Genomic DNA, 27,973 nt, shown 5'->3' with positions numbered 1-27,973 from the left:
CTGGAATGCATTTATGACAGTTACAGGTCATGTAATCACCACCTGTGATCTTCTGACAAGCAAAATCCAGATTCATTCAATAATCATGTTACCAACTTAATAACTACAGTGAATCTCTTAACTGCTGTACCAAAAAAAGTCATAAAATGGGGCAGAACTCATTTAACAAATGTCTTGCTTAGCAACAGAAATTTTAGGCTCAATTGTGATCGTAAGTGAAGGACTGCTGAGGGGCAGACCAGATGGACTTTTTAATGCTTGCTATATGGGTTGTGTAGTATTGTTGCACTGGTTAACTACCATGGGTTTATTTTCTTTAATTTAGCTTACATTCTGTGCATAACCTTGTAAGAATAGAATGCTGGAGTTTTTCCCTGGCATTCAATTCACTATAACTTAAAAAGATAGGAAGTTCCTCAGGCTGGATAATAAAAGATTTTTTTTTCCAACTTAAGAAGTTCAGAGATTAACTAATATTGTTTCTTTTCACCACAGATTCCTGATGTCTTTTCCTATGCTAATGTTTTACTTTTTTATATACTTTTAATGCCATGCTCTTTTCAATTGTCATGCATAAATATTACATGCTTCTGTTGCAATTGGACAGGTGGCTTTTTCTTATGCAATCAAATCAGTTATTACATTTTTTTATTCTGCAAACTATAAAAGGTGTGATTTCTCCCTTTTGTTCTCTTTCTCTCTCTCTCTCTTGTGAAATCAGTAAAATAGAGAATCGTAAATCAAATGATCTTCCTTGTCTTGGTGTTCTAATTGGAGTCTTGGCAAACACCCTTCAGTTTCTAAGAGTCTATTATTACCATCATCCCTTAAAATAAATCAGTGGATGCTAACGTAGATAGATTTATGCCACAGATAGTCCTTGACTTACAATCACTCATTTAGTGACTGTTTGAAGCTACAATGGCACTGAAAAAACTGACTTCTAAAGGTAGTCCTCAACTTACAACAGTTTGTTTAATAACTCTTCAAAGTTACAATGGCACTGAAAAAAGTGGCTTATGATCATTTTTTACACTTGGGACCTTTGTAGCATCCCCATGATCATGTGATCAAAATTCAGAAACTTGGCAACCAACTCATACTTACGACCACTGCTGTGTCCCAAGGTCATGTGATCTGTTTTTGCAACCTTCTGAGAAGCAAAATCAACGGGGAAGCCAGATTCACTTAACAACCATGTTATAACTTATCAACTGTGGCAATTCACTTAACAAGCATGGCAAAAAAAGGCTTGTAAAATGGGTCAAGACTCACTTAACAAATTTTTCACTTAGCAACATAAATTTTGGGCTCAATTGTGGTCGTAAGTCAAGGACTACCTGTAGTGCAAAATGATTCATCCTCACTCTTCAAGTATCAATGTCACATAGAAGAAGACAAAGTCTTGTTCCAGAACACTAAGCTAGAATGGATGGAAGCCATAGGAAGGCGAATTCCAACATTAGAAAAAATAAACAGATTAAGAGCCGGTGAGGAATGGATGGAGTCACCCAGGAAGCAATGGCCACTGGATCTTCTCTTTTCATGCTGACTCAAGGAACAGCAGCTAAGTCAAGAGGCAGAAAATGTTTCTAAAGAATCTTATAATCAGGAGAACATTGAGAAATAAAGAAACACGTCAGAATTTGCCCCAATTCCTCCCCCAAATCTGATTCCACAGGCCAGAAACTAAAGGAAAGGACATTAAGAGACAACTTAGTCTAGTGGTTAAGGCTAGAAAGCGAGAATTTAAGTCCAGAGGTGGGATTCTGCTGGTTCAGCCTGGTTCTACCAAACTGGTAACTCCAAAGATCAGCTGAGAGGCAACCGGTTTGCTCTGAAAATCTTCTGTTCTTCTGTTTAGCCCACCTGCCCACCCAGGTTCTAGGCTGTCCTTGATTTCCTGATTTTTCAACCAGCTGCTTTGCGCAGCACAGGAGAAGAAGATTTTCAAATGCTGTGCACGCGCACGCAATGCACGTTTGGCATGCATGCTCATGAAGCTCACATGCATGCACAAGACCAGTTATTACACCGGTTGAATCCCACCCCTGTTCAAGTCCCTCCTTAACCACGAATGCTTGGTTGGGTCTCTGGGCCAATTGCCAGGAGATGTTGCCATCTGGGTGACGTTGGGCCAATCATTAGGCGTCCCTGAGTTCAAGTCCCACCTTAGGCCTGAAATCTACCTTAGGCAAAGCGCGGCCTCGTTGAACTGTTAGGAAAAGAATTGGAAACCCACCCCTGGCAAGGGGCCCATCTCTTAGAACAATTAATCAGTCGAAAGACTTGTCTCCAAAAGCTGTGGGTGCTCCAACACTGATGGTTTGAGGGGGGTCAACCTATTCTCCAAAGCATTGGAAAGCAAGAGATGAGGCAATGGATAGAAACTGAATAAAGAAGGAATAGCAATAGCGTTAGATTTACATACTGCTTCACAGTGCTTTACAGCCCTCTCTAAGAGGTTTACAGAGTTAGCATATTGCAACCAACAATCTGGGTCCTCATTTTTTACCGACCTCAGAAGGATGGAACCTGGTGAGATTTGAACTGCCAAATTGCAGTCAGTCAGCAGAAGTAACCAGCAGTATTGCACTCTAACCATTGGGCCACCATAGCTCAAGCAACCTAGAACTAAGAAGAAACTTCCTAACAGGGAGAACAATTAACCAGTGGTACAACTTGCCTTCAGAAGTTGTGGATGTTCCAACACTAGAGGTTTTTAAGAAGAGACTGGACAACAATTTGTCTGAAACAGTGTAGGTTTCCTGCTTGAGCAGGGGGTTGGACTAGAAGACCTCCAAGGTCCCTTCCAACTGTGTTTTTCTGTTATCCCCCTGCCCTTATTCCAGACCCAAGGCAAGAGATTTAGAGCTCCTTGCAATATTCAGGAAGGAGAAGTAAAAGAAAAACCTCAGGAACATATTATAAAAAATCTTTCTCGCCCATGATGATCTGTGTCTTCCTCGATTTTAGGTCTTCTATCAGTGTCTGGGAAATTAAGAGTTCTGTGTGGGATCTTAATCCTTGCTAGCACTCTTCTGGATAGAGAGCTCTGATGTTATTCCTGGGAACTGTTGGAGCCACTTCCCCTGCTTATTTATATTCAAACAGATATGTGTATAAAACAGTTTTCATGAAGGCTGAGGATGCTGCATTGTAATTGTCCACACAATACTTAATCTATGTTTGTAAGTAACTCACAGGGAACATCAAGACATCAATCCACCTTGAAATTTGGTCAATAAATTTATTTATCCAGCATTAGAGGACTACGCTTCTAGAAGTAACCATGCAGAAATTCCATTTCCATTATCCAACCATCAATTTCCACATAATAACTATGTGGCTGAAAAGAATTGGGAGATACATATAATTTTGTTCTTACTATCGTGTGCTGCTTGCTTGCTTTCTATTGTTTCCTTTTCGTCTTTTTTTCTGCAGTATTTAATTATATAAAGTATGGATGGAGAAATAGATCTATGAAGTTCAGTAGTATTACAAGAGAGAGAAAAAGAATTGAAAGACAAGGCATTTTATAATTGCGGTTACTGTTTTCTTTCTTATTTCTTGTGAGACACTTACCAGGAATTTGCATTCTTACTGTCTGGATGGCTTCTAGTTCTGGTATCAGCAAAGACAAGCCCAAGACTTCAAATGCTAGAAAAAGAAAACAATTAATGTGAAAAATGTCTCCAGCCTTCCCTTTTAAAATGCACCCTATGATTCAGATTATTTTAATTACATGTGTGCTGTTCTGAAGAGAGGTATGTAGGAGTTCACAAACGACCATCAGCAACTCATGTTTGGTGACACCACCTGCCAGTTCTCATTTGACTCCACAGTAATTACAGAGAGCTGAAGGCATGCAGGGTTAGCAGCTCATTGACCAGGTTTACAAATGTTGGTTTGGCTAGAGATATAACCCAAGGAGGGGTTCTGATTCTTCAGAGAAAGAGGAGGAGAGAGGGAGAGGGGAGGGGAGGGGAGGGAGAGGGAGGGAGATTGAATTGAAGGCAACAACTTCCCGAGAAAAGGCAAGCACTCTCTTCATATGGAAGTGATGGTAGAAGAGAGAGATTTAGAAAGAAGCCAAGGTGTTAGATGGAAAGATTGGAGAAGGGGGAAAGGATCAAGGACAGGAAAGATCTGTCTGAGACATCCTGAAAAACCCCTGCTTCAAAGCAGAAAGTCTTCTTTGGGGTACAGCTAAAAGAAGAAAGGAAGGAAAGGGGAGGAGAGGGATAGAAAGAGGAGGGGAAGGGGAGGAAGAGGGAAAAGGTGGGAGAAGGAGAGGGGGAGAGCGGGAGAGGGGACACAGGAGAAGAGGGGAGAGGAGAGAAGGGGAGTGGAAGGGACATGATGAAAGGAAGGAAAGGGAGAAAGTATTTGCTCCACAGAAGGCACTCAACTGCAAGTTTTGTTTGCTGTGGTTTGTCTGCTGGTTCCTGCAGCATAGATCTACCTTCCCTTCTCTGTAATCAAAACCCACATTTTTTTTTGCTGTAGAAACCTGCAGCCCAAAACATTTCATGAAGTTTTCCCCAGCTGTTGAGATATCATAACACCCCAAATACTATAACTCCCCAAATACGATAGCTCCCGTCGACTCCAGGATGGCAAGAGCTCAAGATGACAAACCCTAAACTGCAAAACATTATGAAGCAATATATATATTTTCCCCCTAAAGATAAGGGAGAAATCATTTTTAGTTCCCCAATCTTGCCAGTTGAAAAATCTCAGCAAACAATGCCAATCTAAGTGGATTGAGTTTTGGGCTAACTCTGATCCAGACCCTGAGCAGTTAACTAGGACTGCAATGGTTGTTAAATCCTGACAGTAATTGGCAAGCTAGGGTGTTCTTCAATAAATCCATAATGACCTGGTTTGCCTGGTTTGTCATCACACCAAGCCAAAAACAAAGAACTAAGGATTGTGACCAAGGCTTGTGTGTCAAGTATAACAAAGCATATTAAGAACAATATGCTTCATGCAGATGACTCATATCATCATATGCTTCATGCAGATGACACAAAAAAGTTAGGCAGTTTCATGCTCTAAGTCATGGGAAAATGTCTGCTTTTTATCATTAATTGGATTCTGAGATCTATTATAGTGAGATGCAATTAGAGAAGATTTATTGGCTTCGATTGTCTGGCCCAGACATTAATTCACACTTGTGAGAAATAGCGTGTGTAATTTCACATACGCTAAACAAGAAGCTGGCACAGAGATGAAGTCTCCAGAACATGGGTTTTTGCTGCTCAAAGCCAAATGGGGAAATGAATTAATCTTGAGATCTTCTCTGTACCCCAAAAGATTCTGGAGCATTTCCTATGAAACCAACACTTTCATCTTTGCCTTTTGATGTCTATAGAGATTCTCAGTCATCCAGGTCATGGTTATCCCAAAGGTGCTTTTTTTTTCAAAAGGCAACTGGACTTTGTTTTTCCTTGAGGATATTTCACTTCTCATCCAAGAAGCTTCTTCAGTTCTGACTGACTTCAGTCAAAACTGGAGAAGCTGCTTGGATGAGAAGCGAAACATCTTCAAGGAAAAACAAAGTCCAGTTGCCTTTTTTAAAAAGAGCACCTTTGCGGTTCCTTTTTGATATTTGTATGGGTTCCTAGGCTTGGAACCGTATAAGACAACTAGGGATATTTACCAAGTGGTAGATTAAAATAAACCAGTTTTATGTACAGATGATAATTTTCTGTTTATTTCTAAACCTCACATTACTATTCTTGTGTTGATACAAATGATAGATGCATAAAATAGGAGGAACTAATCCCAGTCAGAGAGGATGCCAATAGGTAAAAATATGGTTACCACTTAAGTAATATTAATTCTGCATTTGTACCAAATGCATTAAATATTTAGGTATGTATATAGTGAAAGAATGAGTGAGCTCCCGTTACTTGTCCTGGCTTCTGCCAACCTAAGCAGTTCGAAAGCATGTAAAAATGCAAGTAGAAAAATAGGGACCTCTTTGGTGGGAAGGGAACAGCGTTCCGTGCGTCTTCGACACTTAGTCATGCTGGCCACATGACCATGGAGATGTCTTCGGACAGCACTGGTTCTCTGGCTTTGTAACGGAGATGAGCGCTGCCCCCTAGAGCTGGAAACGACTGACACGTATGTGCGAGGGGAACCTTTACCTTATAGTGACAGGACAGCAATTTAACCGTTTATCCCAAATTGTTTCTCTAAAAACCTCATAATTAAAAAGGATATACAAATAACAACCTAAAGAATGACCTAGATAACTTTCCTAAATTAAACTTGCATAAGAGAGTTGTTATTATTTCTGTTAACCCTTAATAGATTTTTGCTGATCAGGACTTAGCAACAAATCTTTAAGGATTTGTTTATAGTTAAGACATATGATATGGAAAGAATTCATCATTTATTGCATTTTTAAGGTAATGTGGTAAATTATTACAATTATTTAGAATGTGATGAAAGGTGAAGTAGTTTCTTTATATAATTCTTTTCTTTTTTCTTCTTATGTTCTAATTTTTTCCTTCTTTTCTTTTTTCCTTTTATGCACTCTCTGTTTTTTTCCTTTTTATTCTTTTATATTGTTTTAGTTTGTCTTAGCTTTTAATTGTAATGTTTAATAAAATTGTTGGGGGGAAAGTGTGCTTAAAAGAGCCTCATTCTTCCTTAGGAATCCATGTGTGAGGCTAAAATGGGGGAGTCAGTTTGTTCTTTATTCAATGTTCATTTATTCAATGTTCTTTTTTTTTGAGATTGCAAGCTGTGTTTGCACAGACATGATATCTTGTTAGAGCATCAATAGGTTTCACCTTCAGCAGCTACTCAAACAGGTGTTTCTAAGCATACACAGGATATTTTCTTTTCCAGATTTCACTTTTTTTCTCCTTCAGAAAGCAAAGTTGTTACTGCAGTTAGAAAGCAACTCATTCCAACTCCAATAATTTCAAAATGAATTGATGAGGAAGCCCTTCAGGATGAGAAATATTGAAGTCCTTGACTTGCAACCATACATTTAATGACCATTCGAAGTTGCAATGGCACTGAAAAAGGTGACTTATGGTGGGTTTTCAGTTATTAGCATCTTCGTGGTCATGTGGTCATGTGGAAACTAGTGGTTTAATTTCTCACTGAAGTACATTCCAGGGGGGAGGAACTTCATGGCGGATGCTCTATCTAGACCAGTGGCCCCCAACGTTTTTGAACCAGGGACCGGTTTCACAATTATTTATTCTTCCACGGACCGGTACCTGAGTAACGCGAGACTCCACCGCCATAGGGACGGCTCTTCGTTCGAAGCCACCACCCCCTTCGACGAAACTAAGGCGCGAGCACCCAAATGCTGCTTTCCAACTGAAAACCCAGAAGCACTTTCCAACCGAAAACCTGGAAGCAACCCGAAACCTGGAAGCGCCGTCGAAACAAGATGGTAGTGCCCAAGCTTTGAGGCCCGGTAAAAAATGATCCACGGACCGGTACCGGTCGGGGACCGGTGGTTGGGCACCCCTGATCTAGACTACCTCAATATAATAGTACTCGCCAGGAAGTAATACGGCCGATTGTCCCAACCAAACAGCTAGCAACTCCAGTAGTTACTAGAGCCCAAAAGAAGAAGCAGGAAATGGATCTATCGAATGGCTTGACTACACAATTAAAAGACGCTCTAAAACTTGATGATTGGTTCCTGGCTCATTCGAATAATTGTACAGTTAGAGATGGATGGCCTGGGTGAGAACCAAGTTGTACGTGCCAGAGAAACTGAGGAGTCAAATATTACAACAAGCTCATGATTCTAAAGCAGCTGGCCACTTTGGATGTCAAAACATTACACTTGGTTAAGCGGCAATTCTGGTGACCCACTTTGAAGAAGGACATTGAAACTTATGTGGCTAGCTGTTCTATTTGTGCATCAGCCAAGAGACCTCCTGGTAAGCCAGCAGGGTTGTTACAAAATGTGGCTAGACCAACAGCTCCGTGGAAGGAAATCTCTATGGACTTTATAGTGGAATTACCCTAAAGCGGGGGAAACAGTTATTTGGGTGGTAACCAATTTGTTTTCCAAGCAAGTACATTTCATACCTTGTTCGAAGATTCCATCTGCAAAAACTTTGGCTAAACTGTTAATTTTGCATATCTATAGATTACATGGCGTTCCTGAGTGCATAATCTCTGACAGGGGGGTTCAATTTACCTCGAGCTTTTGGAGGGAGTTCCTGAAGTTATTGGGCTCCACCCAGGGCTTAAGCTCCACCCACCATTCCCAAACCAATGGGGCCTGTGAGAGAACTAACGCAGTATTGGAGCAGTACCTTAGCTGTTACATAAACTATCAGCAGGATAATTGGGCTGACCTATTGCCATTTGCTGAAGTGGCATATAACAATTCTGTACATAGCAGTACTGGATTTACCCCATTCAAGGTGGCATCAGGACAAGATTTTGTACCCATACCTGAACTTCCTCATGAGAGGCCTAATATCCAGTCATTAGATAAATGGATAACACAACTCCAGCTTAATTGGCCAGTCACTCTTAAAGCATTAGATGATGCACATCAAGCTCATAAGAAGTTTGCAGACAAAAAGAGAACTCCACAGAAACCATATCAAGTGGGTGACAGAGTTTTCTTGTCTACCCGATATCTACAAACCACTCAAAAGTCGAAGAAACTTGGTCCTAAGTATGTGGGTCCTTTCACGATTGAACGGATTGTAAACCCTGTGGCGGTTCAGCTGAAATTACCAAAAACTCTTCGACGAATTCACCCGGTCTTCCATGTTAGTTTGTTAAAGCCTGAACATACTTCCAATCTGAGACCAACCCAGACTGATCCTCCTATACCATTGCTGATGGAGGGTGAACAACATTTTGAAGTTAAAGAAATTCTGGACTCTCGCAAATGGAGGGGTCGGCTCCAATATTTGGTTGCTTGGAAACACTTCCTTTCTTTCCAAGCTGAGTGGGTCAACGAAAAAGTTGTTAGAGCCCCTAAACTGATCAAAGCCTTTCGTACCAAGTATCCTGGTAAACCCTAGAAATGTGTCCATTTTGTATACCTGATTATTAATTAGTATCTTTTATATTTCTTTCTCTTATAGGACGAACGTGTTTTTTTCTAGGAGGGCCGAATGTCAGCCTTCAAGATCTACTTCTGCTTTGCATCTTTCAGCTGCCATAAGTAACGGGGGGAGGAGGGGGGACAAGCTGGAGGTGATAAAAACTAGCATTGTATAAACTGAGGAGGGGGGAGAGTACATTCTTGCTTAGGTTTCTATTTCTTGCTTAGCTTTCTTTTCTCTGTGCAGCTGCAAACCTCTATCAAAGTATGCCAAGGTCAATGGACAGAAACTTCATCACCACCTGAAGATGCCCACATGATGATATTCACAACTTTTAATTGGAAGAACCATTTGAACTATTGGGGGTGGGAACATTTCCATCACTTTGTATATGTGATTTACGCGCCTATTTTCTCAGATGCAGAATTCTCTTGTTGCTACCATTTCATTTCCAGTAAAAGATATCTTTCCTCTAATTAAAAGAGTCTAAGTATTTCTTTCTTGGATTTTGAATGAAGCACCAGATGACATTGGCATGTATTTAAGACAGTTGCACTGTCCTGGTATCACATGATCACCATTCGGAACCTTCCCAGCCAGCATCTGACAAGCAAAGGGGGGAGCCAAATCCACTTAATGACCGCAGGATTCGGTCATTAACAACTGGCAAAATTCACAATTCAACAACAGTTGTGGCCAAAAGGTATGGGCAAAACTCACTTACCAACTGTCTTGCTTAGCAGTGGAAATACTGGATTCGTAAATAGAGGACAACCTAAAGTAAATGACCAGGAAATCTCTGTTCATGATTTGAGAAAGATATACCAAATCCAGCGAGTTACACCAAAGCCCATTCACGGGGATTGGAAAGACCACACTTGGAATACTGCATCCAATTTTGGTTACCACAATATGAAAACGGAGTTGGAAAGAGTGCAGACAAGAGGGCAGTAAAAACGTAATTGTGGGGCTGGAGACCAAAACATATGAAGAACGGTTGCTAGAATTGGGTATGTCTAGTTTAATGAAAAGAAGGACTAGGGGAGACATGATAGCAGTCTTCCAATATCTCAGGGGCTGCCCACAAAGAAGAGGGAGTCAAGCTCTTCTCCAAAGCCCCTGAGGGTAGGACAAGAAGCAACCTGGATGGAAACTAATCAAGGAGAGAAGCAACCGAGAACTAAGGAGGAATTTCCTGACAGTTAGAACAGTTGGTCAGTTGAACAACTTGCCTCCAGAAGTTGCAGGTGCTCCAATACTAGAGATTTTTAAGAAGAGATTGGATAACCTATTTGTCTGAAATGGTATAAGGTTTCCTGCCTAAGCAGGAGGTTGGACTAGAAGACCTCCAAGGTCCCTTCCAACTCTGTTATTCTGTTCTGTTCTGTTCTTTTCTATCTTATCCTTATCCCTATTCTCACACTCTGCACTGATTCTCTAAATTTCCAAACAGGGTGAACTTTTGATCTCACTCTGATACAAAAATATAGGAATCTGCTTTAAATAATGCAATTGAACAAGAGTTAAGCTGAAGTTCTTAAGAAATGCAGCTGTTATGGAATGTACAACTGAAAGCAAATCACTCTTCCTGTACGGCTGTTATTCCCAAGACCCTCCCAGGAGGCCCCTCTTCCTGCAGATGGGCTTCCGCATCCTCATTGCTGACCTTGAAGACCCATCCTCCACACCGGCTTTTAAAAGAAGCTTTAAAAAATTCAATCCTCCCAAGCAACCTTTAACCACCAATGCAAACTGTTCAAACCTTTGCTCCAATGATCGTTTTAACATAAGTTCGTCTGGTTTGTGAATGTTTTATACTTCCAGATTTAAATATTTCTTTCTTTTCATTGAGGAACTCAAGGCAATGAACAGCACTCAAACCTTCTGTTTTTCTCCACAACAACCTTGTGAGGTAGGTTGGCCTGGGAGAGAATGGTGGGCCTCCCTGCTGCTAATTTTACCCTTTAACTACTACCACCAATTGGCTCTCTTGCAAGACTTTTTAGTATTGTGTACCCTCCAAATCAGTGAGGCATAATCTACAAGTCAGTCTTTGACTTACAAGCATTTGTTTAGTTACCGTTCAAAGTTACAACGCCACTGAATCCCGATCAGATCTACTCAGGAACCACCCAGATCTATTCAACCTATTTTCCAAAGCACCTGAAGGCAAACAAATTACAGAAACTAGGCAAGGAGAGAACCAACCTAGAATTAAAGAGATATTTCCTCACAGAACAATTAATTAATGGAAAAACTTCTTGTTGTTGGAACGCCTTGTGGATTGTTGGAATGAAGTTGTGAGTGGTCCATCACTGGAGGCGATGGAGAAGAGATGAGAAGAGGAGGAAGAGGAGAGGGGAGAAGAGGAGAGGAGAGACTGAACAGCACTTGGAATAGTATAAGGTCTCTTGCTTGAGCAGGGGGTTGGACTAGAAGACCTCCAAGGTCCCTTCCAATTCTAAAAAAAAAATACAATCATTGCAGCATCAGCATGGTCATGTGATCAAAATTCTTGACAGCTGGCTCATATTTACAGGACTGCCTGTAATCTAAATAATTGCCTGCTATTGGTATAAGAGTCTAAGACCAATGACAGCACAATCTGTAAGTTCCTTGAAAACAAATGCAGAGGTTAAGAGAAGTTGGCAAGGGTTGCAGAAACAAATATTTCCACACCTACCTTACCTCGTTTTTTGATTGGAGAACCATGTTAACCAATGCTAAACAAAGCTATCTCCTTGCTGCAGAAGCCTTTGTTTTGAAAGACAACACGCCCCCACCCTCCTCCTCTTTCCCTCACTTGTGGGAATTATTGCAGAATTGCATGGAGGATGAAACAAAACCAAGTCCTGCGGTGTTGTTTCATTCTGGATGGGGCAGGGGAAGAAGGATGTTCTTGGGAGGGAACCAGCCAAGAATGCACACAAGTCTATACAGGTACTTCTCAACTTAAAACTGTTCGTTTAATGATCAAAGGTGCAAAAGCACTAGGGAAAAAAAATGACTTATGAACAGTTCTCACACTTTTGACCATTGCAGCATGCTCACATGATCAAACTTCAGGTACTTGGCCTTCGGCGTGTATTTATGATGGTTGCAGCATGCTGGGGTTCTGAGTTTGTCATTTGCAACTGTAGGAAGCTTCTGACAAGAAAAGCGAATGAGGGGAGCTGGATCCTCTTAACAGCTGTAGGATTTGCATAACAGCTGTGGTGATAGCCAAAAAAAGCTTGTAAAATGGGACACGACTCGCTTAACAACCGCCTTGTTTAACAACAGACATTTGGGAACTCAGTTGTCATCGTAATACTCCCTGCATACTCCCAGAGGGGTCACCCAAGGCGTCAAAGCTATTTCAGCCATACAATTAGAGCAAGCAGGCACTTATATTGGGCAGTAGCAGCTATTTAGGAAAGTGGTCCCCAATTTTTCCAGCTCTGGGGATCAACAGTGACAGCAGCAGGTGGCGGCATCAAAGGGGAGAGGATGGTTTTGTGCACACAACTTAAATCCATGAATGTGCATATGGAGCTCTGTCAACTCACCCACTGCTTGCATGGCCAAGTTTCAAATGGGCCATGAACTGGTAAGGATGCATGGACTAAGGGTTAGGGACCCCTGATTTAGGAAGATAAGGTAAAGGTTCCCCTTGCACATACGTGCTAGTCATCTAGGGGCAGTGCTCATCTCCATTACAAAGCCGAAGAGTCAGCGCTGTCTGAAGACATCTCTGTAGTCATGTGGCCAGCATGACTAAACACCGAAGGCACACAAAACACTGTTACTTTCCCACCAAATGGTCCCTATTTTTCTATTTGCATTTTTACATGGTTTTGAACTGCTAGGTTGGCAGAAGCTGGGACAAGTACTGGGAGCTCACTCCATTACATGGTGCTAGAGATTCGAACCGCCGAACTACTGGGAGACAAATGATCACTTTACAGACAGTAGCATCGATTCACACTGTGCAGGAGAAGCCAGGGGTAAACAGCTCCTGTATTTTTATTGATTCATTAATTCATTCATTAATTACACAGCCACCCTTCTCAGCAAAGCAAATTTTCTTGACCCTTCAGAAATTATTTCTTACTAAGTTGAATGAAAAATTAAAATTAAAAACTGTTGCATTAGAATTAAAAGATAGGTAATCCTCAACTTACAAAAATTCATTTAGCGATTGTTCAAAGTTACAACAGCAGTGGAAAAGTGACTTACAACCTTTGTTCACAGTTATGATCTTTGCAGCATCCCCATAGTCATGTGATCAAATTCAGGCGCTTGGCAATTGGTTCATATTTATGATCATTGCAGTGTCCCAAGGCCACGTGATCACCTTTAGACTCACTTAACAGCCAGGTTACTAACATATCAACTGCAGTGATTCACTTAATAATTGTGGCAAGAAAGGTCATAACATGGGGCAAAATCCACTTAACAACAGAAATTTTGAGCCCAATTGTGGCTGTAAGTTGAGGACTACCTGTAATTAAGAATCATTCCTACAAAGTCCTCAACTTACAAGCATTCATTTAGTGAATTACAACAGCACTGAAAAAAGTGACTTATGACCGTTTTTCACACTTACAACCATTGCAGCATCCTCATGGGTCATGCGATGAAAATTCAGATGTTTGGCAACTGGCCTGTATTTACAACAGTTGCAGTGTCTTGGGATCATGTGATTCCCTTTTGCGACCTTCTGACAAGCAGTCAACGGGGGCCCAGATTCACTTAACAAATGCAGTGATTCACTTAACAACTATGGCAAAGAAGATTGCAAAATGAGGCAAGATTTACTTAAGAACTGTCTCGCTTTGCAAAAGAAATTTTGAGCTCAGTTGTCGTTGTTAGGTCAAGGACCACCTGCATTGGTGTGGATCAACCCTATCTGATCTCCCCAAGGCTTTTCCCCTGCCCAAATACCTCAGATCAAAGGCCAAAAATTGGTGATAAAAACGCTGATTTTCAATAGGACACTTTTTATTTTCCCCAAAAAAACTCCTGTGTTTTTTTAAATTGTTCCTTAATAATATTCTCAAATTTTTTTATCAATATTTTTTTATCACATGGATGGAGAACATCTGGAAAAAAACCTCTAAGGATGGGAAAGTTGGAAAGAAGGAGGGCAAGATGTTATATGACCCACATCTACTTGTTGGAAGGACTCAGTTGTGATGGCAATGTGGACACACACACCCCATTCGAAGAAGGGAAAGACTACGTTAGGATCCTGAAGGAGAAAACCTACCTAGCAGGTGGCCACTTGGGAGTTGAAAATGACTTTTGATGCCACATAATCAATAAAATAATGCCGTAGAAAGCAGCAATGAGCACGTGGAATGGAGATTTGCAGAATTGCACACTGGGAAAGACAATGTCAAAAAGGTCCAGCATTAGAAGATTTGCAACCAGGATCTTTGGCCTAATCCTGCCCATTTCATAACCTCTTTCAACAGTTTGCACAATGTGAAAATATACAAGTCAGCTCTCTCTCTCTCTCTCTCTCTCCCCGCACGTCACCTGACATTTATATCTTCCAAGCTATTTGGCTGGGTGCTATGGAAGAAAGGTCAGTGCACATATTATACGCACACTCTTTTACTCTCAGAGGGAGTTCCAGCTTTCACTGTTGCTGTCATAAAACAGGGAACCAGGCGTGGAACATTCAAAATCTGGAGGTATGCAGACAAGCTTACGTAGGCAGACAAAGCTGTCGATTTCTTTCAAGGATCCACTACAGCAGGGTTTTCCAACCTTGGCCACTTTAACACTTCTCGACTTCAATTCCCAGAATCCCCCAGCCAGTATAGTCACCACATTACAAAAAAAGATGTTTGAGATTTTGTAAAAAATGTGCAGAGAAGAGCAATTAGGATATTAAAAGCCCAGAGAGTAAAACATATGAAGTACAATTGCAGGATTTGGGTTTGGCTAGTCTAGAGAAAAGAAGGACTAGAGGGGACGTGATACCAGTATTCCAGCATTTGGGGAGCTGCCATAAAGAAGAGGGGGTCAAATTATTCTGCAAAGCACCAAGAAACAATGGTTGGAAACTAATCAAGAAGAGAAGCAACCTAGAATTGAGGAGAAACTTCCTCACAGGGAGAACAATTAACCGGTGATATGGCTTGCCTTCCCTGGAGGTTTTTTAAAAGATCTGGACCCGACAGCCACTTGTCTCAAATTGTACAGGGTCTCCTGCTTGAGCATGGGGCTGGACTAGAAGATCTTCAAGGTCCATTCCAGCTCAGTTCTGTCTCTTAGGTAAAGAAGAATAGAACAGAACAGAACAGAATAGTACCTGTACTACACTGCTAAAAAAAATAAAGGGAACACAAAAATAAGACATCCTAGATCTGAATGAATGAAATATTCTTATTAAATACTTTGTTCATTACATAGTTGAATGTGCTGACAACAAAATCACACAAAAATTATCAGTGGAAATCAAATTTAGCAACCCATGGAGGTCTGGATTTGGAGTTACACTCAAAATTAAAGTGGAAACAATCACTACAGGCTGATCCAACTTTGATGTAATGTCCTTAAAACAAGTCAAAATGAGGCTCAGTAGTGTGTGTGGCCTCCACGTGCCTGTATGACCTCCCTACAATGCCTGGGCATGCTGCTGATGAGGTGGCAGATGGTCTCCTGAGGGATCTCCTCCCACACCTGGACTAAAGCATCCTCCAACTCCTGGACAGCCTGTGGTGCAATGTGGCGTTGGTGGATGGAGTGAGACATGATGTCCCAGATGTGCTCAATTGGATTCGGGTCTGGGGAACGGGCGGGCCAGTCCATAGCATCAATGCCTTCGTCTTGCAGGAACTGCTGACACACTCCAGCCACATGAGGTCTAGCATTGTCTTGCATTAGGAGGAACCCAGGGCCAACCGCACCATCATATGGTCTTACAAGGGGTCTGAGGATCTCATCTCGGTACCTAATGGCAGTCATGCTACCTCTGGCGAGCACATGGAGGGCTGTGCGGCCCCCTAAAGAAATGCCACCCCACGCCATTACTGACCCACTGACAAACCGGTCATGCGGGAGGATGTTGCAGGCAGCAGAACGTTCTCCACGGCATCTCCAGACCCTGTCACATCTGTCATATGTTCTCGGTGTGAACCTGCTTTCATCTGTGAAGAGCACAGAGTGCCAGTGGCAAATTTGACAATCTTGGTGTTCTCTGGCAAATGCCAAACGTCCTGCACTGTGTTGGGCTGTAAGCACAACCCCCACCTGTGGACGTCGGGCCCTCATACCAACCTCAGGGAGTTTGTTTCTGACCATTTGAGCAGCCACATGCACATTTGTGGCCCACTGGAGGTCATTTTGCAGGGCTCTGGCAGTGCTCCTCCTGTCCCTCCTTGCACAAAGGCGGAGGTAGCAGTCCTGATCCTGGGTTGTTGCCCTCATACGGCCTTCTCCACATCTCCTGATGTACTGGCCTGCCTCCTGGTGTCTGGACAATGCTCTGGACACTACGCTGGCAGACACAGCAAACCTTCTTGCCACAGCTCACATTGATGTGCCATCCTGGATGAACTGCACTTCCTGAGCCACTTGTGTGGGTTGTAGACTCCATCTCATGCTACCACTAGAGTGAAAGCACCGCCAGCATTCAAAAGTGACCAAACCATCAGCCAGAAAGCATAGGAACTGAGAAGTGGCCTGTGGTCACCACCTGCAGAACAACTCCTTTATTGGGGATGTCTTACTAACTGCCTCTGCTTTCCACCTGTTGTCTATTCCATTTGCACAACAGCATGTGAAACTGATTGTCAATCAGTGTTTCTACCTAAGTGGACAGTTTGATTTCACAGAAGTGTGACTGACTTGGAGTTACATTGTGTTGTTTAAGTGTTCTCTTTATTTTTTTGAGCAGTGTATTATCCAAAGCATCTGGGGGCAGGACAAGAAGCAATGGATGGATACTAATCATGGAGAGAAGCAATTTAGAACTAAGGAGAGCATGTCCTGACAGTTAGAACACATAATCAGTGGAACAACTTGCCTCCAGGAGGTGTGAAAGCGCCAACGCTGGAAGTTTTTAAAAAGATGTTGGATAACCATTTGTCTGAAGCGGTGTAGGGTTTCCTGCCTAGGCAGGGTGTTGGACTAGAAGACCTCCAAGGTCTTCTAGTAGAATCAGAGTTGGAAGGGACCTTGGAGGTCTTCTAGTCCAACCCCCTGCTTAGGCAGGGAACCCTATACCATTTCAGACAAATGATTTTTATTTGAATTGATTTGATAATTGAAATCCACATGTCTTAAAGTGACCAGCATTGGGAAACTGTCCTACCTCCAATCTCCAGCCCTCTGATGGGGACTACTCCAGGCAGGTGGAAATAGCCCCATAGCTTCAAATGATTTCAGGTAGCAAACTTAAGTCTCGCCCAACACAGAGCTAATCAACAGGTCTTGCAGGAATGCACACCTGAAAGCACCTAACCAACTGTATGTGTGTTGTTTGGGCATGTCCAGACTAAGGTGGCATTTATTCCTTCATTAGTGTGGGTACCAATCAGAGCCTGGTTTAAGAAACATTGCTGGATTTGAGTTGAGTGAAGAATTGGACAAAGCATCCTAGACAATTTATTAACACAGGAACATCTGCAGAGGAAAGGAGACTCCAACACAGTCAACATTGCAGCCACAACCCACACAACTGATGCTTCGGCTCTTTCTTTTCTTTTTTTAATGTTCATTAACTGCATCTTCATGGCTGCTGTATTCACTTTTGGACTCTGAATAGCACACTGATAATAGATAACAGACCCACTGCATAGGTAGTCCTCAACATACGATCATGTTTGGGAGTCGAATTTCCATTGTTAACTAAGGCAGTGGTTGAATTGCGACCAAGGCATCGTTAAAAACAGGCAAGGGAAAGGACCTTTTGGCCACAACTGCTGACCAAATCACTGAGGTTCTTAAGTGACTCTTCCAGTCACCAAGAGAATATAGTTTCTACCCATTGACTTTGCTTACCAGAAGCTTGCTGGGCAGTCACGTGACCCTGGATACTGCAACTGTCACAAACAGATGTCGGTTGCCAGGCAACCGGATTTTGAGCAGGTATCCAGGGGAACGCTGTGACAGTCGTTAAGTAGAAGTCTTTTTTTTTTAAGTATCGTTCTTGTTATGTCCGTGGAACTGGTGGGAGTTCCCAACCAGGTCCGCTGTTTGAGCGGGAGCACCAGCCGCTCCCATTGGTTGGCTCCGTTTGACAGTCGGCTATATAAGCCGGCTGTCGAGCAGAGCCAGCCCGTTGTCGCCCGCTAGTCTGTAAGTTAGCAAGCAGACGCAACAACCCTTTATTCCCTGCAATAAAGCCTTGTTAGTTGTACGCTCTGGTCTCATGCCTCTTCCTTACCATCGCTCCACAACACTGGCGACGAGGATGGGATGGTCGAAGGCTAACCAGACGCGTCTATTCAAAGAGCTGTAATCACTGAGAGTAAAGTCACGAGCGCTGCAGCCGCGCAACGCTCACAAAGAGCGCGAAATTCAAACCGCCATTACTCGAGCTGTAGTCACTGAAACGAGCTGCCGGCTCCGTAGCTGCGGCCGCCAACGCTCACCAAGAGCGCGAAATTCAAAAAGAGCTACGTAGCCCAGAGAGACAGTCACAGCCTGCGCTCTTTTAAGAGCGCGATTCAAAGACGATTGAAGAAGACGAACCTGACACTACCCACGATGAATGCTAATCCAGCATTCCCGCTATTCAAGCCAAACGAGGAAACGTGGGATTCCTACAAGAATCGCTTCAGCCATTTCCTCGATGCCATCGGGTTAGCTGACGCTGCGGAACATAGAAAGAAGTCTTATTTCCTCAGCTATTGTGGGGCCGCCGTTTTTGACACCGCTACAGCGTTAGTCGCACCACGCGCCATCAGAAGCGTCTCATGGGATGAACTACAAGAAATACTCTCAAATCACTACGCGCCAAAACCATCCCAGATCGCCAGAAGGTATGCCTTCAGAATCAGGAAGCAGGCAGTGGGGGAGTCGATCAACGAATACATGGCTGCCCTGAGGACAGCTGCCTTACAGTGCGGTTTCAAAGAATATCTGGAAGACATGCTGCTGGACCAGATCGTCTGTGGGGTTAGAGACCTGAGACTCCAAAGACGTTTGCTGGCAAAAAAGGACTTGAATCTGGCCCTAGCCATGGAGGAAGCCCTGGCTGCTGAGCTCTCTGCCCAGTCAGCAGCCGAGATTCAGGGCACCCCATTAAAGCCCAGCAGTCCAACCGTCCATTCTGAAGAAGTGCTCAGTGAAGAAGACCCCACAGACTCATCAGACATTAACCGCCTTAAGCATCAGAAGCCTCCACAGGTAGGAGCGGGACAGACAAACAGCTTCACCCCCAAACAACCGCCCTTGTGCCTAACCTGCGGAGGCTCCCACTCTAGGGCATCCTGCAGGTTTAGAAACGCCATCTGCCTGAACTGCCAAAAGAAGGGTCACCTCGCTAGAGTATGCCAAGCAGGGCGCTCCTTGCCTCAAAGACCTCCACCGCCTTCTATTTCCCAAAGGCAAGTGGAGGACTGCTATACCTGCTACCACGCTAACCATACTTCCCAAACCCCTGATAAAATTAAAATTTCTGTTTTCCTAGAAGGTAAACCCTGCAGGATGGAGGTAGACATGGGATCTGCGCTCTCAATCATCTCCTGGGACACTCTGAAGAAGATCCAGCCCAGACTGTCAAGGAAACAGCTCCAAAGATGCCACCTGACACTGCGGGACTACCAGGGCAAGAACATTCCTGTCCTCGGGAAAGGCAAGTTCCTCGTTCAATTCCAAGCCTTTAAAGGCCATTTGCCTTTAGTGGTTGTTAACGGTGCCCTCCCCAGCCTGTTGGGACTTGATTGGTTTCCTTCCCTTGGCCTTAGTGTAACTGGGATCCATGCTGTCTCAACTTCTGACGTAGATACATTATTTTCTGATTTTTCTGACGTATTTAGTAGCGAGCTAGGTTGCTATTCGGGCACCCCCATCTCGTTTTCTGTAGATCCCCAGGCAATTCCTCTCCGCCTTAAGCCATGCAGGGTGCCTTTCGCCATCCGCCCTAAATTGGACGCAGAATTAGACAAACTACTTAAACAAGGGGTGTTAGAACCTACTGATTTTGCCAAATGGGAGACCCCCATAGTCACCCCACTCAAGAAGGATGGCAGTCTAAGAATCTGCGCAGACTATAAAACCACGCTCAACCGTTATTTACAGGTCAGCGCATACCTCGTCCCTGTCATTCAGCATCTGTTACACACATTCGAACCCGGTACCATCTTCGCCAAGTTAGATATGTCCCAGGCATACCAACAGTTCCCTGTTGATGATCAGACAGCTGAATTACAAACCATAGTCACGCATAGAGGGGCATTCAAATGTAAGCGCCTTCAATTCGGGGTCAGTGTCGCCCCGGGCATTTTCCAATCACTCATGGAACGAATTCTCCAAGGTCTCCCAGGAGTCGTTCCGTATTTCGATGACATCTTAGTCTCAGCTACTAGCCGACCTCAACTCATTCAGAGGGTCAGGACAGTGCTAGAGAAGTTTAGGCAGCATGGCCTCAAACTTAAAAGGGAGAAGTGCGCCATCGCCACTAGGCAGGTGGACTTTCTGGGTTATAGGATAGACGCCTCTGGCATCCACCCAATTGAGTCCAAGGTGAAGGCCATCCACAAGGCACCCACACCCACCAACAAGACTGAACTACAAGCCTTTCTGGGGCTCCTAAACTTTTACGCCTCATTCCTCCCACACAAAGCATCTGTCGCTGAACCCCTACATAGACTCTTAGATAAAGACTCACCCTGGCATTGGGGACCCAAAGAAGCCCACGCTTTCAAAGCAGTCAAATCCTTACTCACATCGGAAGCGGTTTTAGTCCAGTTCGATCAACGCCTTCCTCTGGTCCTGGCTGCTGACGCATCCCCTTTTGGGATTGGGGCTGTCCTAAGCCACAGACTCCCCAACGGCTCCGAGGCACCAATTGCCTTCTTTTCTAGGACTTTCTCCTCGGCAGAAAGGAACTACAGCCAAATCGATAAAGAGGCCCTGGCTGCGGTTGCTGCAGTTAAAAAGTTCCACGAATTCTTATTTGGCCACCATTTTGAACTTGTGACTGACCATAAGCCTCTCCTAGGACTCTTATCTGGAGATAAGCAAACCCTGCAGGTACTTTCACCCAGAATGACCAGATGGACTTTGTTTCTGGCCGCCTACTCATTCAAGTTGGTGCATCGTCCTGGCAAGAACTTGAGTCATGCCGATGCCCTCAGTCGCTGCCCCCTGCCAGCCCCAGTTGAGGACCCTGCACCAATTCACGCCATTTTTGAGGTCAACGAACTCAAACTTCCAGTGACAGCCAAGACACTGCGGCGCACTCAAAAAAAGACAAAATAATCGCCCAGGTTCTGGACTGGGTGGGAAGGGGTGGCCGGAAACTCAATGTACAGTTGATTTTGTTCCTTTAAAACTCGCCAGCAGGAACTGTCGAGGCTACAGGGATGTCTATTGTGGGGTACAAGAGTAGTCATCCCAGCCACCCTGCGAGTACCCATCCTGAAGGTACTGCACGAGGGCCATCCGGGCATCGTAAGGATGAAGAGGCGTTGGCCCGCAGCTACGTTTGGTGGCCCGGCATGGATGCTCAAATCGCTAACTGGGTAAGCTCTTGCCAACCTTGCCAAGAAACCAGGGCTGCCCCGCCAGCCGCCACGCCCACCAGGTGGGAAAGTGCTAGTGCCCCTTGGTCCCGCCTGCACATCGACCTGGCTGGACCAGTGCATGGCAAGACTTTCTTGGTGGTCGTGGATTCCTACTCCAAGTGGATTGACGTGGCCTTGCTTCCCATGACCACCACACAAGCCGTAGTCAAAGCCCTGACCCGTTTATTTGTCACCCATGGACTTCCAGACACACTGGTGTCTGACAATGGCCCGCAGTTCACATCATGTGAGTTCAGTATGTACGTGGCTAATTTGGGCATCAGGCATGTCCTTACAGCTCCCTTTCACCCCGCTAGCAACGGGATGGCGGAGAAAGCAGTTAGGTCAGCCAAGGAGGCACTCGCCAGGTTTGGCCAGGAAGACTGGCACTCTAAACTGTCTCGTTTCCTGCTCAGCCAACATACGACGCCTTGCACCGCTACTAACAAATCTCCCGCCGAACTTTTAATGGGGAGACGCCTTAGAACCACCCTGGACAGGCTACACCCCCACTACTGCCCAGACACCCCTTTAGGGTCTGACAGTCTGGTCAGAGACTTTGCCTTGCAAGACCTGGTGTACGCCAGGAACTATGCAGGGGATCCTTTGTGGGTACCAGGTCAAATCGTGTCAGTCACAGGTCCAAGATCCTACAGGGTCCTCCTGGAAGATGGACGCTTGTGGCGAAGGCACGTGGACCAACTCAGAAGGCGACGTGCGGCTGATACCAACCCAACCCGACCTGCCAGCGCCAACGTCTCCCTGCCGGTGCCAGATGGAAGCTCCTGTGGGACCCGGTTTTCCCGACGAACAGGAAGGTCTACTGGAGAACCCGAGTTTCCGGCCAGGATCACCGACTCAGCAGCCGAGCGTTCCCAGTTTGCCAACCGGACCTCGAGACTCGCCCGGGTCAGCCCGAGCAAAGGGACTTGCCGACTTCGCAGAACACCGCGCCAGGGCAAGCCCATGCCCCGACGACCATTGAGGCACGTCCCGAGGGCCTGGACTTGTCACCAGCCAACAGTTCACCCGAACTGCGACGTTCTGGTCGCCAGCGCAGACAACCAACCTACCTACAGGACTACGCATGTTCCCAGCTGGGGGAAAGGAGTGTTATGTCCGTGGAACTGGTGGGAGTTCCCAACCAGGTCCGCTGTTTGAGCGGGAGCACCAGCCGCTCCCATTGGTTGGCTCCGTTTGACAGTCGGCTATATAAGCCGGCTGTCGAGCAGAGCCAGCCCGTTGTCGCCCGCTAGTCTGTAAGTTAGCAAGCAGACGCGACAACCCTTTATTCCCTGCAATAAAGCCTTGTTAGTTGTACGCTCTGGTCTCATGCCTCTTCCTTACCATCGCTCCACAACAGTTCTCATTTCAGAGAGTCAATAAACGAATAACTGGAAGTTGAGAACTACATGAAACCGGGCAGGATAACAATGCTCTAGTTCAGTCAAGCTCAAGGCCCGCAAGGCTGGTTCCGGTCTGCAGGGTGATTAGGTTTGGCCTGCAGGGCCACCCTGGAAACAGGGGACTAGCCCACAGTACCTCTGCCAGTGAAAACGGAGCTTCTGAAGGCCTTGGGTAGTCCTCCCGGGCTCCGTTTTCAGCAGCAACAGCCTCCTACAGCCCTCTGCCAGAGAAAATGGGGCCTGGGAGAGCCACATACGTTAGCAAAATAAATGACGAGTGATGTCAAGCTGCCCATGCCCCCCCCAGCCCTTCCCCCCACGTCAAACACAATACTGATGTGGCCCTCAAGGAAATCAAGTTTGATGCCCCCGATATAGATAGAAATAGCACTTAGACTTATATACCCCTTCGCAGTGCTTTACAGCCCTCTCTAAGCAGTTTAGAGAGTCAGCATATTGCCCCAACAATTTGGATCCTCATGTTACCCACCTCCGAAAGATGGAAGGCTGAGTCAACCTTGAACCTGGTGGGATTTGAACTGCCAAATTGTAGGCAGCTGGCTGCAGAAGTAGCTTGCAGTACTGCACTCTAACCACTGTACCTCAGAGGCTCCTAGATCAGTGGTCACCAACCAGTGGGCCGCGGCCCACTGGTGGGCCTTGAGAAAATTTTGGTCGGCCACAGAGAAATCTCACCCCCAGAGCAACCCTACAAAGCAATTAATCCAGGCTGTGCTGAAACACAAGGCTGCGCCGCCCACTTGGCCCGCAAGAACGCCCCCCACCCACTCACTCCTTACCTGGCAAACTTGCCTGCAAAAATTGCTATTTTTCCTTTTTCCGACCATCATCTGTTCTGCTGTGCCAGGAGATTTAGATTAGCTAGGAAGCAGGAAATTGTTGGATTTCTTGCTTTCTAGCTAGTCTTTAGATCTTCGGCTGTGCTTCCCTTAGGACTGAAGGTTTGCTTGCCAGCAAATTCAGTGCAGACTCATGGCAAGAGACTGAGCTCGCCGATGGCAGATAGATGGATCACTGAATGATTCTGTGAGCAACTCAATCTGCCTGCTTTGCTTGACTTTGGGTAAAAATTGCTTTTTTTATAAAAAAAAATCAATATTTACATACATGGTGTGTTGTGAGTTAATTTTGTGAGTTTGCTTGCAAGCAAATTTTATGTGACAGATTGAGCTAGCCAATGGCAGATAGATTGATTTCTGAATGAATCTGTGATTCTGTGAGCAACTCAATCTGCCTGCCTGCTTTGCTTGATTTGGGGTAAAAGTTGCTCTTTTTTTATAAAAAATTCAATATTCATATAAATATTTATAATATTTACATACAAGCCATGCCCAGCCAGTCACATGACCACCAAGCCACACCCACAAAATAGGCCATATCCACAGAACCGAATTAGTGGTCCCTGGGATCTAAAATTATGAGTTTGGTGGTCCCTGAGGTCCGAAAAGTTGACGACCCCGTCCTAGATGATAGACATAACATTCTGAATTATCTTGGAATGTTAGAAAGGAAGCTGAAAATAATGGAATAGTCCCAAGTGAAGAGAAACACAATTTCCCTTTTTTAGGAAATCCAATGGAAACCTCTGTCAATGGGACAGAGAAAAGCAGTTTTGCAATAGTAGAGATGAAAAAGATCTAAAACTAGAAATCAGTTGAGAACAATGGGTTGGACTAGAAGACCTCCAAAGTTTTTTGCAACTCTATTATTCTATTATATATACTCTATTATATTATGAGGTAGTCCTCATCTTACGACAGTTTGTTTAGCGATCATTCAAAGTTATATCGGCTCTGAAAAATGTGACTTATAACTGTTTTTCACAGTTACCACCTTTGCAAAATCCCCATGAGAATTCAGATGCTTGGCAACTGGCTCCTATGTATGACCGTTTACAGGGTCTCAGGGTCCTGTGATCCACTTTTGTGACCTTCCGGCAAGCAGAGTCAATAGGAAAGCAAGATTTTCTTAACAGCTGGGTTACTAACTTATCAACTGCAGTGTTTTGCTTAACAGCGGTAGTACGAAAGGTCGTAAAATGGAGCAAAACTCACTTAACAAACATCTCACTCAACAACAAAAAGGTTTGGGCTCCATTGCACGTCACAAGTCAAGGACTGTACTTTATTCTGTGTGTGAGACTCTGCAAAAAAATTGAACTGACCAATGTCCCTTCTGGAACGCAGCAGCTGAATGGAGGTAATCAATCACGGGAAACAATTGTGCAATTTGATTTCTGTGCTGGCCAGATTGCATCTCCCGTATGATGCCAAGGGTTGGGCACTACAGAGATCCACAAAGGCCGGCTGGAACATGTGCAGGGAGGCACAGCTACTGCAGATTCAGAGCATTTTAAACAGTATCTTCAGAGCCCCATGATTGGGCCAAAGTATGACAGCAATGTGGAGAGAGGCTTTACAGATAATCCTCATTTTATGACCAAAAATGAGCCCAACATTTCTGTTACTTAGAGGGACAGCTGTTAAGTGACTTTTGCCCTATTGTTGCTGCAACTGTTAAGTGAGTCATTGCAGTTGTTAATAAATAAATTGTTAATAAACTGTTAAGTGAACCTGGCTTCCCCATTAATTTTTACTTGTCAGAAGGTCGCAAAAAGGGATCACATAAACCCGAGACACTGCAATGGTCATAATTATGAAACCAGCTTTGCCCGAGTTTTGAGCCCAGGACTGTGGGGATGCTTTAAAGGTCATTAGTGTGGAAAAAACGTCATAAGCCATTTTTTTTCCAGTGCCCTTGTAACTTTGAACGGTCATTAAATGAATGACTGTAAATTGAGGATGACCCGTATATCACTGCAGGGATGGCTCTGGGTGATGCTAGGAAGATCCTGGAGTGAAATCACCTATGAAGAGGGTGTGAAGGTACAGCACAATTTCTCTTGAGATGGAGAGTAGGGAGAGGAGATGATAACCAAATACCAAGCTGTTTTTTCATAGCCGTCATTTGCCACTAATTTCCTCTTGGATCACAGCGCAACCCACCTTTGTGGCATTTCCTGGTGGTCCCTCATCCAATACTAATCCGGTCGAGTGGTTTTGCATGTTAAGCCAAAACAAGGGTTCTTTTCCCTTCTACTCCTTCCCCCCAGATGTGGCCACCTGCAAAGAAACACTGCGTCCCAAAACTTTTCCTTGGTAAATGACTGCCCTCCAGAAAGCCAAGCCAAAGAGCTTATCCAACAGAGCAGAATAACACCTTGCAATCTGACAAAGCCTTTTCCCCAAATTAGGAAATGGAATTATTTCTTCCATCGCGGTGCAAACTCTGATTTATGGACTGAGAGAATGAGGATAATCATAACGCCCCAAACTGGGAAAGACGGTATAATATTTCGAGGGGGGGGGGTGAGAGACGCCTTTCAACATACCAAAGAACAGGAAACCACTTTAAGAGCCCCCCAAACGCTGCCTTTACTCCCGATCAACCAGGCGCATCCCGGGGTTCAGGATTCAGTAGCTCCCAATCACCCGCTACCCTTGGCGGCCGGGGATGATGGGCAGTGTAACTCACCCCTCCAGAGAGTGCCTGGCGGGCGGCGGGAGGAGAGAAGTTTTCAAAAGAAAAAGGAAGGTTGGTTTAGAATTGAGCCTAGCGACGTCGTTCGGCGCCGCCGAGGGGAATAGCTCTGTTCGGACTTTCTGTCCCGGGCGCTTCGTATATTCCGGGCTGCATCTTTTGCCAAGAGATGCCGGGAAGCGGGTGGGGGCGCGAGGGCCATCGGGTTTGAAAGTCTCCAGTGTTGAAAACGACACCCAGCTCCCCAAACTGGCTGCGATAGAGACGGAGAGGCGCTCTGTACGGGCAGACACGGAAGGCAGTTGCTCTGCACGACCCTCGGCCCGGCCGCCGTTTTCCGCCGCATACGCACCTGCAACCCACCGCGGATCGTCCGATTTCTCTGCAAAGACTTCTCTGCAAAAGCTCTCTCTCCCAGCTGCTTCCCGGCGAGCGCTGCCTGCCTCTTTAACTGATCAGTTCCCCGCCCATCAGTTGAAGTCCAGCTCGGAACAAACTCCCTCCCTTCCCCGGCATTGGTGGGATACAACCGCTCTGAGCATTGACCCCTTTCCTTGACCAGCCGCCCTTGGGTCCGCTACTCTGTCTCGGTCCGGATCGCAAAAAAATAAAACAGAAAAATTGGATTAATTTCTTATACTCGGGGTTTACCAGCTAGAACGGAGGCGGCCACTAGGGGGCGAAAAAGCAGTTGGTGGGGTCTTTACTAAAGGGAAATAAATTGTAGCTCCGGATTGAAATTAAGGGTCTCTTGATGCTCTCTGAACTTGATTGTTTGGTTGCAGACATTTCCTTACCCAAACAGAGTAGTATCATCAGTGCTAGTAAGGAATTGCTCTCAGTCAGTGTTTTAGTGGCTTGCCTTCAGTATCAGTGAGAGTGATCTTGGAGGGTCTTGTGTCAGAAGACATGATTTTTTTTATTTCACAACATGTGGACAGACTTTCAGATTCATTCAGGTTAACACAGTTGGAAGGGACCTTGTAGGTCATCTCGTCCAACCCCCCACCCAAGCAGGAGACCCTACACCATTTCTGACAAATGGCAGTCCAATCTCTTCTTGAAAGTCTCCAGTGATGGCGCCCCCACAACTTCCGAGGGCAACTTCTGTTCCATTGGTTGATTGTTCTCACTGTCAGAAAGTTTCTCCTTATTTCCAGGTTAAATCTCTCCTTGTCAGTTTCCATCCATTATTCCTTGTCTGGCCTACAGGCACTTTAGA

General features: G+C 44.8%; 1 protein-coding gene across 4 annotated transcripts in view; it reads right to left on the bottom strand.

The window, feature by feature from the left end:
* The window catches only part of HSD3B7 (hydroxy-delta-5-steroid dehydrogenase, 3 beta- and steroid delta-isomerase 7), an 81,835-nt gene extending 54,490 nt beyond the window's left edge, over positions 1-27,345 (bottom strand). The window contains exons 1-2 of one of the 4 annotated variants that reach the window (XM_026721101.2): positions 27,104-27,345; positions 3,586-3,660 (exon numbers count right to left, since the gene is read on the bottom strand). In XM_026721101.2, coding sequence (XP_026576886.2) covers positions 3,586-3,598 — 13 coding nt within the window. In that variant the 5' untranslated portion in view covers positions 3,599-3,660; positions 27,104-27,345. Of the gene's footprint in view, positions 1-3,585; positions 3,661-23,990; positions 24,192-26,745; positions 26,769-27,099 lie in introns of those variants that run through there. The other 3 variants (XM_087915946.1, XM_087915942.1, XM_087915943.1) reach the window with 3 other exon arrangements.
* Positions 27,346-27,973: the final 628 nt, after the last annotated feature.

The sequence above is a fragment of the Pseudonaja textilis genome, chromosome Z (assembly GCF_049901715.1).
Source record: "Pseudonaja textilis isolate UNSWEBS1 chromosome Z, rPseTex1.2, whole genome shotgun sequence".
In the NCBI taxonomy this organism is placed as follows: Eukaryota; Metazoa; Chordata; class Lepidosauria; order Squamata; family Elapidae; genus Pseudonaja; species Pseudonaja textilis.
Note: the sequence above shows the minus strand (reverse complement) of the source record. Positions and strands in the feature narration are given on the sequence as shown.